Source organism: Podarcis melisellensis (genome assembly GCF_964234715.1).
Source record: "Podarcis melisellensis genome assembly, chromosome: 11".
NCBI classification, from domain to species: Eukaryota; Metazoa; Chordata; class Lepidosauria; order Squamata; family Lacertidae; genus Podarcis; species Podarcis melisellensis.
The window spans coordinates 32,364,013-32,380,027 of NC_138543.1; the positions used below are offsets into that span (position 1 = coordinate 32,364,013).

General features: G+C 43.0%; 2 protein-coding genes across 2 annotated transcripts; one reads left to right on the forward strand and one right to left on the reverse strand.

Moving 5' to 3' along the window:
• Positions 1-8,201: 8,201 nt before the first annotated feature.
• Positions 8,202-11,364, reverse strand: RPS23 (ribosomal protein S23). The gene is made up of 4 exons (XM_081930898.1): positions 11,218-11,364; positions 10,186-10,345; positions 9,215-9,335; positions 8,202-8,394 (listed from the first exon to the last, which is right to left on the reverse strand). Exons 1-4 carry the CDS (start codon positions 11,219-11,221, stop codon positions 8,248-8,250), a joined length of 432 nt encoding a protein of 143 aa, XP_081787024.1. The 5' UTR covers positions 11,222-11,364; the 3' UTR covers positions 8,202-8,247.
• Positions 11,365-11,860: 496 nt separating this feature from the next.
• Positions 11,861-15,059, forward strand: LOC309380805 (small ribosomal subunit protein uS12). Its single transcript, XM_081930897.1, has 4 exons — positions 11,861-11,969; positions 13,188-13,347; positions 14,357-14,477; positions 14,867-15,059. The coding sequence occupies exons 1-4, from the start codon at positions 11,966-11,968 to the stop codon at positions 15,011-15,013; spliced, it is 432 nt and encodes a 143-aa protein (XP_081787023.1). The 5' UTR covers positions 11,861-11,965; the 3' UTR covers positions 15,014-15,059.
• Positions 15,060-16,015: the final 956 nt, after the last annotated feature.

A 16,015-nucleotide genomic window follows, 5' to 3' on the forward strand; every position in this document is an offset into this window, starting at 1 on the left:
TGGCAGAGCAGAATTTGAATCCAAGTCTCTCTCTTGCCCAGCATCACCACTCTGGATCTCTATCGCTAATGGTTGGAAAGGGAGGGTGGGCTAAACTGCTTACCTGGCTTCCCAACACCAGATTCACTGCTGGTTACCAAGCAGGGAAACGGGCAAGGAGGAGGAGGAGCAGATTGATATGGTTCAGGGGCAGTGGTGGAACCAATTTCCCTGCCACCTCACCCTTTCCCTGCCAGTAAATAGCAGTAACCCCAGCATTAGGAATTTGGGTAAGCAGCACAGCCCCCCACTGCCTGCTGGTGCAAAATGCTGCTTTGTGTGGAGTAATGCATGAAAGCTTGAAACATCTGAGCAGCACGTATTGAAACAGGGACCTCCAGCAAGGAGACGTGGAATGATCAAGGACTCTCAAGAGTTATAGGCTCCAGTGTCCTTCATTGCTCTCCGTTCATTTGCCCTTTCTCATTATTTCAGCCCTTGCTCATAAAATCCTAAATCCAAAGAACGGAAGCCGAATAAATTGGGCAAAATAAATCCATCTGCATTTGCATTGGCATATGATGTGAATATATCTCTTTACCCTTGCCCTCGACACCTGAGGTATATAAAGATGTTAGGAGCCACCCCATTATTCTGATTAACTGTTTTAATTGATTGTAATACTATCTTTTTATGTTTCTCCACCCTGTGAACTTATGGTAAAGGGTGGAAGAGGAGCAGAGGTGGATTACAGGGAGTGTGACCGCTTCTGTCACACTGGGAACTAAGCCTCAGGGGAACAACAGTAGACTCTGGAAATTTAGAATGGAGCATGAGAAGGTGGGCAATTTATGGCATCACACAGGGCGCCACTGAAATTTGAGATCCCAAGGTCTGCCACTGGGAGGAGGAGAATAGTAGTAGTAGTAGTAGTAGTAGTAATAATAATAATAATAATAATTTATTATTTGTACCCCACCCACCTGGATGGGTTTCCCCAGCCACTCTGGGTGGATTCCACAAAGACCAAAAATACACTAAGATGTCACACATTAAAAACTTCCCTGAACAGGGCTGCCTAATAATAGTAATGATGATAATGATGATGATGTATTAATCAGGTTCATCTGCTGCAATAAAAATAATGAAGAGTCCCGTGACATCTTAAAAGTTTAATAAATTTATTTGGATTGCAAAATTTGGATGAAAGAATTTAGTTGTTCTTTGGGTCCAATGTATGCAGCCCTGAATATATGCTGCCTTTATTGCTTACAGAACTAGCTAGTGTCATATACCTACTGATGTGATCATGTGAAGAAATGACCGATTAAGAAGGCCAGTCAAATGCAACCTAGATATAGGATTAAGCAGGGGGTTTAGCATCTGCAGCCATTAGGCTTTGGGATTTACCATCTTTAATTATTTTTTTCCTCGAGTGATACAGAGAGTATACGATAATCTCCAAATCCTTCTCCAGCCCGTATGCGTCCAGATCACTTTTCATTTGACAGGAAACCCAAATGCAGGTCTTACAACAAAAGCCCAGCCTAACAAAACAAAGAGAGGAATCAGACCACCGTAATGGCTGAAGTGCATTGGCAGAAAACACACCCCTTTTTATGAAGAAGAAAAAAAAGAAACTACAGTAAAACATTTGTTTGTGGAGATAAATAAAGATCAGAAGGGGAACTGGGGTGGGTGGGGGGAATTTCAGTCGATGTAAACAGACAGAACTGAAATTATTTCAACTCACCTTATAGAGGGAATAAAAAGAAGGGCTGGAGGAGAACCCTCTGCATACTTTAGAAGCATTCAAAAGACATTAATAAAGACATCAACATTTTTACCTCTAGGGTAAATAGGGAGTGTACTGGTCAAAAGAAGCTTTTCTCTGCCATGAGTCTTCCAGAGAGCATTTAAAAAACACGCCAGATCAAAATGATACTGAGTACAAAAACATGATAACTGTATGTTTGTGAGAACATGATCTCCCCACTCCCAGCTGAGTGGGATTGGAACCTAGTAAGGAAAATAACACTTTCTAAGCTCAGAGAGACTGCCTTATTCTTACTCGTCATATGTTCCACTGAAAACAGGTCCCAGGGCTAACTCCCAATGATCCTAGGACTGCATTTATGCCCTCTCTCTTCTGGGGCCATCAATCCAGAAATGAAAATATTTCCAACGAAAACCTCTCTTCCATACATGAATGCTTCAGTGACCAAAGATGCAAACACTTGCAAGTTTTACCCTTATCTATCAGCACAATTTCACAGCTTCACTGTTCTTTTTTAAAATTCCCACATCTGTCTCCTCCTTTGTCAGAAGACAAGACCTTGGGGAAGGAAAAATTACTAATAACAAAGTAGGCGAGATGTAAGTTGTCAGCAGTAACTGGGCCAAAAATGTACGCTGACCGCCCTTCAGATTCTGCAACTGAATGTGTTATCATTAGAAAAGGTATTTGGTTTTAAACTTGCAAAAAGGATGTTGCCAATGGATCATCAAAATCCGCTTTCCGGATGCAAGCGTGAGTCCAGCCATTTTTAAGAGCCTCCTTGAAATCCAAATAAAGACAAGTGGACTCCAGCATGGTAAGCAATTTGGGAACTGCTGTGCGGGCATTTCTTCACCTACTAGCATTGTGCAGTAAAATGAGCTTTAATGCAGCCATCATCTCAAAGCATAAACAAGAGATGGGTTGATAAGGTTAGGCTGGCCTTTTCCTGCTAGCACTGTGTAAGCTTAAAGGAGCACATCAGTAGAAGTCTTGCCTTTACAGAACTGAGTGCACAGCTACCATCTAACATAAGAAGAACTCTGCTGGATCAGGCCACCCAGCCCAACATCCTGTCCTCACCTCCTGTCCTGAAGCCCACAAACAGGATTTCCATTCTCCCCACTCCTGAGTCCCAAGAAAACAGTAATAAGAGACATGTTGTTGTTGTTGTTGTTTAGTCGTTTAGTCGTGTCCGACTCTTTGTGACCCCATGGACCAGAACACGCCAGGCACTCATGTCTTCCACTGCCTCCCGCAGTTTGGTCAAACTCATGCTGGTAGCTTCGAGAACACTGTCCAACCATCTCGTCCTCTGTCGTCCCCTTCTCCTTGTGCCCTCCATATTTCCCAACATCAGGGTCTTTTCCAGGGAGTCTTCTCTTCTCATAGAGGTGGCCAAAGTACTGGAGCCTCAGCTTCAGGATCTGTCCTTCCAGTGAGCACTCAGGGCTGATTTCCTTCAGAATGGATAGGTTAATAAGAGACATATTGCATCTAATAACACAGTCATCATGGCTAGTAGCCATGGATGGCCTGATCTTCCACAAATTTATCTAAACCTCTTTTAAAGCCATCACTGCATATTGTGGGAACAAATTCCATCGTTTAACTACCGTATTTTTCGCCCTATAGAACGCACTTTTCCCCCTCCAAAAATGAAGGGGAAATCTGTGTGCGTCCTATGGGGCAAATACAGGCTTTCGCTGAAGCTTGGAGAGCGAGAGGGGTCAGTGCGCACCAACCCCTCTCACTCTCCAGGCTTCAGGAAGCTATCAGCAAGCCTGGGGAGCTCGTGGGAGTTCCCGCAGGGCTCCCCACGCTGCGGATAGCAGCCTGCTGTCTGGTGCATGGGCGCCCTGAAGCAGAGCGCCCCGCGCTTTGGGCAGACATCGGCCAGCCCCACAAGCTAGGAGGACAGCGGGGAGGCGGAGCACCGCCATACCGCTGTTCCCCGACCTGGTTTGGTTTCCCCAACCTGGTTTTGGGGGGGAAATAAAGGGGGGAAATTCCTTTATTTCCCCCCCAAAAAACTAGGTGCATCCTATGGGACGGCGCGTCCTATGGGACGAAAAATACGGCATGTACTGAGCGAAGATGTACTGTCTGTCTTGAGTTGACAAATGTTCACGGAATGCACACACTACACCTTTAAAGCACATTCAAAGTCCACTTTTTTTCTTTTTCAGGTGAATTCTGGGCACTGTAAGAGTTGGTGGGAACAGTAGCTCTGTGAGGGTATTCTTTGAAGGAAATAATCTATTTTGGAGGTGCTTTAAAGTTACAGTGTGCATGTTTCACAGATTCACTTTGCTTTCTAATATTATGGAAGAGAAACACTTTCTTCTATCCACTTTCCCCACTTTGTGCATAATTTTATACACCTCTACCAAGTCATCTTATTCACCTCTTAACTAAAAAACCTGAAATGCTGCTGTATTTCCTCATAGGGGAGTTGCTCCTGCCCATTAATCATGATGGTTGCCCTTTTTTGAACCTCTTCCTGCTCTACAATGGCCTTCTTGATGTGAGGAGCCAGAACCGCACCAAATGTCACCACACCATAGATTTGTTACAATGAAACTCTGATATTGGCAGTTTTATTTTCAGTCCCTTTCTTAATGAGCCCTAACACGGAATATGGTTTTTTTTAACCTGCAGCTGCACACTGGGTCAACATCGAGTTATCCACAATGACCCCAAGGTCTTACTTCTGGTCAGTCACTGCCAGATCTCCCATTGTTGCCCTGCATCCAATGGCTGGTATTCCGCAGGCATGAGGTAGCCAATGTGGTGCCTGACATCATCATCATTATTCCATCCTATACCCAGAGGTCTCAGGGCGGATCACAGAATAAAATCAAAATACAAGACCAATAATTAATAATAATAAAAAACATCTCAATAACTCCCCTCCCCCCCAAACACCCCCCCCCACATTTTAAACGGGCATAGGATGTCAATCAAATCAACCAAAGTCCTGGTTAAAAAGGAACATTTTTGCCTGGCGCCTAAAGGTGTATAATGAAGGCACCAGGCAAACTTCCCTGGGGAGAACATTCCATAGATGGGGAGCCACTGCAGAGAAGGCCCATTCTCATGTTACCACCCTCCAGACTCCTCAAGGGAGAGGCATATGATGATCCCAGGGTTTGGGTAGGTTCATATGGAAAGAGGTGGTCCTTGTTGGTTCTTAACTCCCATTATGCTGGCTGGGGCTGATGGGAGTTCTGGTCCAATAATATCTGGAGGGCACCTCATTGAAAGTAGTCTACTCATTGTCTGAGCCTGGAGGTGCCACAGAGCCATAATGGCAACACAGCAATGTACCTCACACAAACAGGTTCAATATGGAGGCTCTTCGCAATGGTAAATGACCCACCTATTCTTCTTTTCTTTTGCCTTGCTGACATCTCTTTGCCTACCCACCTGAAATCCTCTTGCCTGGCATCTGCCAAGAATGTTTACAGTAAAACCATGTAGCTGGCCAGTGTGAAATTCCACAACTTTTACGGGTGGTATTAAAAAGAAAAGCATAGGCAGGGAAGATAGTATCTTCTTAGATCCTCCTGACAGAAAACTGTTTGGGTAACAACACTGCTATTTGAACAGGACGTGAAAGATACAGAATGGTTAGTCAGTAGTGCTTCTTTGCTCCCCTAACAGAGGCAGCCAATGTCCCAATCCTCTCTGGTTTTACACATTCGGCAAGAAGTCAGAACATGTTGCACAACTCAGCAAACCTTGTCGACCAGGATTACATAAACGTTGATGAAGACCTGAAGACACCAGCTGCGCTGCCTAATGCCTGAAGGATTATACACAGCCTACATTTACATCCAGGGAATGGCAACGGCCCCAGGTTTTATGGTTTTCAGCATGGATAATTCATACATGCGACTAGCACCTCCTCAGGCAAACAGAGGTGAGAAAAGCTCTGAACAGAGAAAGCTGGTGACACATCAGGACTGAAGATCCCTTCACGTTAAACACTTTGTGAAGTGCAATAGCCTTCACACATCACAGCTGCTTGAAGATGAAACAGGTACATGTCCTTTTAATGTGGCTGTCATTTTCATACCCGCACATACTTACTGAATCGGTTTTTGGGTACACACTACAAAGCCATCACACCTCCAATATTCCCCCCTTCTTGATAGAATATTGTTTTCTGACCACTTGTGTTTCCATAAGTAGCCATAAAATACTGTCAGGTCAGTTCCTGGTGTTATGACTTACATAGATACATACAGCACAATCCTAACAATTTCTACTCAGAGGTAAGTTCTATTGAAAGATAGGTTTCTCCAAGTACTACCTGAAGCTGAGAGATTGGAACTGGGGCCTTCGGCATGCCAAGCACAAGCTCTTTCCCCTTGTTTTAAAAATTATCTCTGGCCCCCCATTGCAGGGTGGAGAAAAATTTAAACCAGGCCACAAGCTATCTGAGCCAAGAACAAATAGAGTAAATGTGTCTCTGAGCAAACATAAACCGTCTTTTGAACAATTTTAAACAATGGAAAACAGCCTAAGTAAATCTGGGGATGTTTTGAGGAAAGCAGGGCTTAAAGCAGCAATCTAATGATATTACTAGTATTTGCTCAAAATCAATACTTAAAAAACCCAGGACACAACCCATCCTAACATAAGTATTGTATGAAAAGATTGGCATAGGGAGCAACAGAAACCCGTTACACCCATTTCCCCAGCTGGCACGCGCAGGCACGCACACACACACCCCACAATGAAAGGTCTGTGTGTTCCTCTTCCCCTCTTATCACTCCCTCTCATCTGGTTCTTGAGTTATAATGCATAGGCCCATAAGCACAGAACAGGTACAACGTTCTCAACCATAACAAAGCTTTGTAAATGTTATTTTCTACTATGCAACAAGCATTTTGTAGGCATAATCTATATACAATTGAGAAAAATTCCCTAAGTTTGAGCTAAATAGCACACTCAGACGTAGCTATTTGTCCAAATCTTACACCTGTTCAGGATCTCCCTTCCCCCCTACTCCCGAGGGAACAGTTCCATTTGAGCCAGTCTAGCAACCTGCTCCTGTGCTCTAAGACGGCTTCTGTGCAATCCTGCTCTGAAATGTGCAATGAAATCGGTATCCTAGCCTCCAACCTGCCTAGCTGCAATTCTGTCCTCTCACTTTGTGTAGTCTCCTTTCAACATGTTATGCTTCTCTGGCCATGGTAGCCCTTGCACTTCTCCATTTATTACGGTTGGGAGAGCTGCTCCCTTGTTTAGGCACAAGGATAATTCAACAGTGCAAATAGGCAGCCATTTGCCAGGCAACATCTTGTTGGTTTATGGTGTCGTTAAGACACCAGCCACTTGAGCGTGTAGAGCAGAACATCTGTGCTGCTAGGCTCATGGGCCTGCGCACTATAATCCATCTTGTGTTTGTGTTCTGATAATGGCTTTGGAGTGCACTGCATGCATGCAACACATGACATTGTGGACAGAGCACACCTACTGTATATCACACAGTTTCTGTCTGCTTAATCTCTCTGATACTGCAGCTTTACCGCTGCACCTTGGGCTGGGATATACAGCAGCTGGCATCCAAGGCAGGTCGGCGATTTCTTGGCATTAGACAGGAATGGAACATCAAAATATTAATCTTGGTTTGATATGTATATGAGTGAAAGGCCACAGCAAGATGCTGCTGAGAATCCAAGGATAAATGTGGAACAGAATACTTTACTCTCATTGCAGATTACCTCTGAAGAGTCAAATAAACCTGCATTAAATTGTCTCAGTATATGAGTAATTAAAATAAGTTGGTCTCAGTCTCCTAGGCAAGCTTCAATTGATAATTCAAAGGAAATTTCATAAATCTATCCAATTTACTCAGAACTTTGTCCCACTGGTTTTAATAGGCCTATTTCCTACTAAGTGTACAAAGCCTTGTAGCCTTCAACCAATCAATGGCAGCATGTCAAAGTAAGTCATTTTAAGACTCCAAGCAAAAGGCCATTATCTAAAAACAAATATGGACTATTGTGTTCTGCCAAAAATCATTTTTTACTTAAAAGGCTAGTTTTCTCCTTTTTTTAATAAGCAAGCCCAGCAACATAAGCATCAAGCAAAAATTGTCATTTAACTTTTAGTTAGGTCAATACTTAAAAGAAAGTGACACACTGCTGCACAAGTATTAAAGAACTGACTCAATGAATTTTAAAGTGTCGCTAATATGTAGACGTTCCTTTATACCGCTTTCATTTCTGTGGTTCAGAATGGAACCAAATTATTCTGCAACTGAGGCTGCAATCATATACAGACCAACTAGAAACCACACTTGCACAGGACCAGTAAGAAAAGTCATGTAAAAGTTAAAACAACCCAACTTGTACAAGAGAGAATTCTGCTGTGAAATTATTTCCATACTATAAAAAGCTGAACTACTATGAAAAGATTCCTCAGAAACATATTGTCAAATGAGAAGTTTTATTATAGCTGAATGCAGCATCACAATATTATGATCTTGGTCTCTCTTTCTTGCCTTTGTACAATGCTAACAGAGAAACATTTGCTACTTTGACGACCTTGAAACGAACTCCTGGGATGTCACCAACAGCATGACCTTTCCGACCAAACCCAGCAACCAGGACTTCATCGTTCTCCTACAGATAAAATGAGAAAGCAAGAAGGGTTTGTTCATAACAAATACACATGCATACATCAAGCAGCTATAATAAAGTAGTTTGGTTCAATTAATTCATTCTTTTTCTCAGTTGAACTGCATATTATTTTCACCAATAGCACCATTTTGCTCAAACTTTTAAAGGGGTAGGTACTGTGGCTGGTTGCTGTGATTATACCATTTGCTGTATAAAGAACTATTTCTAGAACTGTGTAGATTTCTAAAACAAGAAGCGGTGGCGATGTGGTCTAAACCACTGAGCCTCTTGGCCTTGCCAATCATAAAGTTGGAAGTTAAAATCTTCATGGTGGGATGAGTTCCCTTTGCTTTGTCCCAGCTCCTGCCAACCAAGTAGTTCAAAAGCATACCAGTCAGAGTAGATAAATAGGTACCACTGTGGCAAGAAAGTAAATGGAGTTTCCATGTGCGCTGGCACTCAGCACAGTGTCCCCCATTGCACCAGAAGCGGTTTAGTCATGCTGGCCACATGACCCGGAAAGCTGTCTGAGGACAAATGCCGGCTTCCTCAGCCTGAAGCGAGATGAGTACCACACCCCATAGTCACCTTTGACTGGACTTAACTGTCCAGGGGTCCTTTAGCTTTATATTTCTAAAATGTTTTGTGCTATTTTATGTTGGTACTGGCCTGTTTGGCTCAGGAATTTGTTGTAACCTACCCTTGATTAATATGATGAAAACTGGGTTTATTTATACAAGAAAATAAATAAATAAATAAATAAATAAATAAATATAAAAATAAAATAAAATAAAATAAATAACAGTTTCTGGAATATGATTACCTCAATGAAGTTCAGACAACCATCATTAGGAACAAAGGCTGTTATTTTCTTTCCATTCTTGATGAGCTGAACTCGGACACACTTCCTGATGGCAGAATTTGGCTGCTTAGCTTCAACACCACTGAAACATGAAGTGGACAACATAAATGATTTGAGTAATAAGTTTCTAAGTTCCATTGCTGGTTATATTTAATTCAAATTTAGAAATTTTTTACTTAAACATTTATAGGATTCTGCTGGCAGTCAGAAGACATAACAGTAAATGATCCTAGACTACTTAAACCAAATTTTAAAAAAATTAAGTGGAACGTAATTATGTAGACAGTGGGTTTTGTTCAACTAAGTTTTACTCAACAATAGACCTACTAAAATTAATAAATCTTACTTAGCCATGTTCATTCATTTTATTGGGTCTGCTGTGAGTAAAACATAGCTGACAATCACCCCTTACGCTAATCACACATTTTAAAGGGGAAAAGTTACCCAATATTTTCTACCTTTAGTAATAAGAACAGAGTGACAAGAATTAAAAAAAAACTCTCCAGAAAGTGAATCCTTTAGGACTTTTAACTGTAAAACATTTACGCAGAAGTTTTATCTTGCAGTTTTAGAAATAAACCAATGCTATGATATTTGTGTTACCAACAAAGCTTTTTGTGTGTGTGAATGAGCATGGTTAAATAACTTAAGGATTCTCAATCTATACTTCCATGAATTTCATTAACTTCTGGCCTGAATCTTTACATTTCCTTCCACAAAGCAGTACTGAGAGTCTCCTAAGTCCACTGCTATAAATGATCTTAGATCATTAAAGTCTGTACAGATTTGGAACAACTGGTGTAATACACAAATGTTTTACTATAGGCTATAGCAATGTTTCAATACCCTCTCTGGTGCTAGAACAAAACAAGCAAACAAACAAACCATTCAGAGTTTCTCTCTCATTAGTCCCACTAAGAAGCTTCACTCACACTTTTTCCAAGACAATTCCTTTGGCATGGGAAGCTCCCCCAAAAGGGTTGGCTTTCAAAGCAGTACCCAGGTGTGCCTTCTTGTATTGTTTGTCATGCCATTTCTGGTCTCGGCGATGACTGCGCAGCTTCCTGGCTGTCCGAAGCCCACGGCACTTGCCTGAAAGGACAAAACAAATTGAGAAAGCCTTTCATCTTTAGGGATCAGGTAATGACAACTTCCCTAAGCTTGTCTTTAAAGAACTTCATTTAAACCAGCACTGCTGTAGCTTCTGATGCTTGAGCTAAAATATATGCTATTTTATTACAAAAATATATATCCTTCCGTCGTTTGTATTCAGACTAGAAATCAGCAGTGTTCCCTACATGCTTGGAGGAAGCAGGAGGCGTGAGTGATTTGAACCAAACCCTTCTTTTTGCTGCAGCCCCCACAAAAGCTGCAGCAGTGGGATGGAGATGGCTCTGAGGGGCTGCAGGGTCATCAGCAAAATATGCCATCACCCTTCCTCCGCCTAAGAGTTTCTGCTGGATCCCTACAAGCGAGGATATGCATCAATATTTCCAGTAAAATAGTAATAATAATAATAAAGTAAATTCAATAATAAAATAGTGGGCAGCAGAAAATGCATAGAACAGTACTACGAAGTTTGAAGAGTTAAACAGTCCAGGAACATTGGGGGGGGGGGAGGCGCGGGACCTTTAACCTGAGGTGTAAAAAGTATCAAAGTAGATACCATGGAGAAACATAGCCCTGCCATAACGATTTGTTTCAGGTTGCCTTGCATTCTTTTCACCGGCACCTTAGGCACGTGTGTGCAGAGGAGTGATAACTGCTCTGAAGGTCTCCTCCCCCCCAATAAAAAAGAGCAGCCCGCAAACTGAAACGTCACGTCTGCACGGAAAACACGTGTTTGCCATGCCATTTCTGGTCTCGAGCCAGCTCGACCGCGTTACTGAGAACCTCTTAACAAGGCAGCCCAGGGAAGGGGCAACTCGCGCGTCCCCAAATCCAAAACGCCCCGCTCCGCTCACCCATCTTCCTCCTGCTGCAGCGGCTGCCGGTTCGCCCGAAGGAGCCTGAGAGAGAGAGAGGGAGAGAGCGAGGATGACCCACAACCCACCGCGGCAGCTTCTCTCCGAGGACCTCACGCGGGGCGTCTACTTTCGCGCCTGTCTCCCTTCTTTCCGAAACGCCTCACTGAGGTGAAAGAGGTGGTTGGGAAAATGAAGCGCCGAGCGGGTGCCGAAAGCTGAAGGGTGTGTGTATGCGTGTCAAGAAATAACTTGAAGCTCGACTAATAAATTAGGAAAGTGCAGGTTGTGGGGGGGGGGAGTCAACTTCCGGCTTTAAATAAAAGCGGCCATATTGGATGGCCTAAGAGGCGCTCTAGCCGTAGCTTTTCCGTGGTGGAAGAGGCCACACGGTACCACGCGCGAGAAATAAAGGCGTAAAGTAGCGGAAGTCGCGACCAGAACACCGGCTGCAAAGTCTTCCTACCTCTGTAACACACCCACCCACGCCCCATTACGTATAAGCACAGAAAAGAACGGTAATATCTGAGGGGAGGCGGCGGCGGCAGTGATGGCGCGGCCTGAGAACTACGACTCCCACAATGCATCGCGCGGCAGCCGCCATCTTTTGCCAACCCGCTCAAACTTTTCCCTCCCCGGTTAGGCACCGGCTTAGGCAGCCCGTTCCCGAGGTCCTCGGAGCGGGGTCTCTTTGCCGCGGTGGATTGTGGGCCTTTCTCTTTCCTCCTCGGGATCGTCCGACGGCACGATGGGTGAGTGGCTCCGAGTTGGGGCGCCACGTTATCCCAGTGGGAGCGGCGGGGAGAGAGAGGAGACCCCGCGGGCCCCTGATATGCAGGGGGAATGGTGCCCCCTCCCCTTCAGCCCTTTCTAGAGCTGCCGCCACCGCCCGATCCTTTGAGGTGTTAGGCGCGCGGCCGCCTCCGACAGGCGCAGGCCTCGAAAGTCGCGCACGAGGCTTGTAATGACCGGTGGAACTCGCTGCCGCAAGATGCGGCGCTGCCTGCTAATTAAAAAGTGCGCCTAGAAAGGTCGATCAGCGGCTAGGAGGAAGGCTGGGGAATGCTTCAAATCAGTCAAATCTAGTTGTCCACCGTAAGGAATAAGGCAGTGGAATAATTTATGGGATAATTTGAGGGATCAGCACCCCAACCCCCGTTGACGTGCATGGCTGTATGAATCAGGGTATAAAAATAAAAGAATAGGAAATATTTCTTTGCAGGGGAAATGCCAATCGTTATGCCTGCGAATTATTATTTGAATGGAAGAGGTGTGCAGCAGACATACCTGCGAAATCTGCGTGGCGCCATATAAACTTCCACCAGGATTACATGTGTTACTGCATGGATTATCCTGGGTGAACTGTTAGGAAGCTGGGGTTTGCAGCTCAACTTACTATAGTTTGCAAGATGGGCACCACGTTCCAGGTCCTGCAGTTCAAAAACTCACGTTGTGATCAGAATGAATCTAGAAATGTTGTGTGTGGTTTACATGCAGATATTTGGTTCTAAAGTTGTTTGGAGTTATTTTCTCCCTTGAATTTTGAATACTTTGCATATATTGCAGAAGGAATGGATGAAACTCCAAAAGTACTAAGGACCACTACACATGCATATAGGGTTCTGAGGGTCATCATGCAGTAATGTTAACTATTCTCATTGACCAGGAGAGAGATCCATCCATAAGTGTGTGGTATACAAGGTGTTAATCACAGACCACCCTATTTCCAGGTTTTATTGGCTACCATCAAGGCTTTAAAAACGATTGTGCAAGAAGAAAAAAAGATTTGGTATTAGAAAGTGTTCCATCAGTTTACAGTGTAGTCCCAAATGTAAAGACAGAAAATGGGTATTGTGAATTCTCTCACAGTGCAGATAGGGGGTACTAGAGTGAATTGAGGTGCATGGTGGTTGGTAGTTTTATGAACTTAGGCGCATGTCTTCCATAACCTCTAATGTACTGTTTTCTAGGCAAGTGTCGCGGACTTCGTACTGCCAGGAAGTTGCGCAGTCACCGACGTGATCAGAAGTGGCATGACAAGCAATACAAGAAGGCCCATCTGGGCACTGCTTTGAAAGCCAACCCTTTTGGGGGAGCTTCCCATGCCAAAGGAATTGTCCTGGAAAAAGTGTGAGTTTCATCAAAAACACATATAGTGTGTTCATTTGCATCTCCCAGATTTCCTGTAAAGAATTTCGTACTGCATAGCAGTACTGGTGACATAAATACACTATAAATTCATACACAAGACAGGGGAGCACTGTCAACATTTGCGTATTCTTTGCACCTGGAAATTAGTGATTTAATTTATTCTGGCCGTTAGGAAATTTCAAGCTTGAGCCAGTCCAGGGATTAACTGATTTAAGTCAGTAGTAGGTGTTTCTACAAATAACAAATACTTGACTGTTTAGTTAGTCTTTTCATTTCAAACATATTCCATTTAGGTATTTTAACTCTTAAGGAAAAAAGTAAGATATAAAACTTGCATACTTTGAAGTAGAGTTGCCAATTTGGGTCATCTATTGACATGGGTGGCGCTATGGTCTAAACCACTGAACCTCTTGGGCTTGCCAATCAGAAGGTTGGCGGTTCGAATCCCCACACCAGGGTGAGCTCCCGTTGCTTGGTCCCAGCTCCTGCCAACCTAGAAGATCGAAAGCATACCAGTGCAAGTAGATAAATAGGTACCACTCCAGTGGGAAGGTAAACGACGTTTCCATGCACTGCTCTGGTTTCAGTGTTCTGTTGCACCAGAAGCGGCTCAGTCATGCTGGCCACATGACCAGAAAAACTGCGGACAAACGCCAGCTTCCTTGGACTGTAAAGCGAGATGAGCGCTGCAACCCCAGAGTCGTCTGCGACTGGACTTAACTGTCAGGGGTCTTTTACCTTTTATTGAAAGATTAGCAGCACAATCCTATTAACATCTGATTCCCATCTAGACGCAGTGAATTCAGGCAGTTCATACAAAAACAATTGGTACGTTGAATAGCTCTATTTAGTTTGAGGGACTTTTGTGAAATATATCTGCTTAGAGTCAAAATTCTGATGAATGTAGTGTTATTCGCTATACTAGGCAAGGCAGCGCAGAGACAGTTATGCTAAATATACAGTGTATTTCTTCCCTTTTCTGTGTTAGTGGCGTGGAGGCTAAGCAGCCAAATTCTGCCATCAGAAAGTGTGTCCGAGTCCAGCTGATCAAGAACGGCAAAAAAATAACAGCATTTGTTCCTAATGATGGTTGTTTGAACTTCATTGAGGTAATTTATAAAAAAAAATCCTGATAAAACAATATGCAAAAAAAAAAACTCCACCCAGTTTTTACTAGTATGTTTTGCTGCTCTGTGTAGTAGAAACAGGAACGATATTGTGATTTAAAGTTTCGTAATTTAATTTTATGGTTGTGACTGTAGGATAATATTTCACACTTGAACTTGGTTTCTAAGAAACCACGCTTTTCTCAAGAATGGTGATAAATGCATCTCAGCAGTTCAGGAAAAGAGACACCCCTATCCAGGGTAGATCTTGCTAATAGGGCTGCAGGCTTTGCCAGTGAGCAGGATGGAGGAGAATTTGGTTGGCTATAATGTTTGATATTTGCAAACTCCTTATTCACAGCAAGAAAATAATTGACTTGTTTTAATTCCAGGAGAACGATGAAGTCCTGGTTGCTGGCTTTGGTCGGAAAGGTCACGCTGTTGGTGACATTCCAGGAGTTCGTTTCAAGGTCGTCAAAGTAGCAAATGTATCTCTGCTAGCCTTGTACAAAGGCAAAAAGGAGAGACCCCGGTCATAAAGTTATGTTGTTATCAAGATGATCAATAAAGTTTTCTTCTAAGAAATACCTTTGTGGTTTTTTTAAAAAGTGGCTTTGGCATTATACGTAGATTGTTTAGAAGTGAAAGTTCAACATCTCTAGTACCTTTTCTTTAATTAAGGAAGTCATTATTGGGCTATGGGTAGGTACACCCTGCAAGGGTCCCAGGTTTTGTTTCGAAGAGCTTAAGAAAGATGGTCTTGAAATACGTTTTATTTCCAAAACAAAAAAATCCCTAGTTCTAGGGTTTGAGGCATTTGTTTTATGACAGGAGGCATGACTTGATTAATCACTGCTATAAAGTTTGTATTCCAAATAACATAGCTCCTGTTTAATTCTGAGCATCAGTGATGATCAGACAATGGGTCTATCTAGTTAAGCTTCCAGTTTCTAACTACTTCACTTTTTGCACATCTGCATTTGAATAAAGATATAGGTAACTTTTTAAGATCTCACGTATCTGGCATTCATTTTCACTGTTTGGTCAAATGAAAGGAATTGCTTTATTTACTCTGCCACAAATACTTCTATTTGTTGACTCTTCCCAGGTCTCCAAAACAGATATCTCAACAGTTTTTCACTTAATACAAGAGTCCTGCATGATCAGACCAAAGGCCTATAGTCTGGTATCCTGTTCTCACAGTGACGAACCAAGTGCGTATGGGGAATCCCATAAGCCAGAGAGCAATGTACCCCTCAAACTGCTAGCTGGGGAAACGCAGTAATGGCACAGGCCATTTTTAAAACAGAGTATGCTAACCAAGGAGAAAGTTTTTTAAAAAACAACCATGCATAGTGAAATTTGTTTGGATCCATACTATCATGCCTGAAGCCATAATAATATGTTCTGTCTTTTGCAGATGATACTTGCAGATAAATTAGTATCTTTATAGATGAAGTAGCATCTGGGGCTTGCTTCGTCTTCTGTGTTTCGATGTAGCTGCAGATGTCCATGGATAAATGGAAACAGCTCTGATTCTC

Coding starts and splice junctions, on each gene's coding strand:
- RPS23 (XM_081930898.1), bottom strand. Junction 9,336..10,185: donor GGAATTGTCTTGGAAAAAGT/GTGAGTGAAGCT, acceptor TTCATGTTTCAG/TGGTGTTGAAGCTAAGCAGC. Junction 8,395..9,214: donor GTTGTCTGAACTTCATTGAG/GTAATCATATTC, acceptor TTTTATCTGTAG/GAGAACGATGAAGTCCTGGT.
- LOC309380805 (XM_081930897.1), top strand. Junction 13,348..14,356: donor GGAATTGTCCTGGAAAAAGT/GTGAGTTTCATC, acceptor TTTCTGTGTTAG/TGGCGTGGAGGCTAAGCAGC. Junction 14,478..14,866: donor GTTGTTTGAACTTCATTGAG/GTAATTTATAAA, acceptor TTTTAATTCCAG/GAGAACGATGAAGTCCTGGT.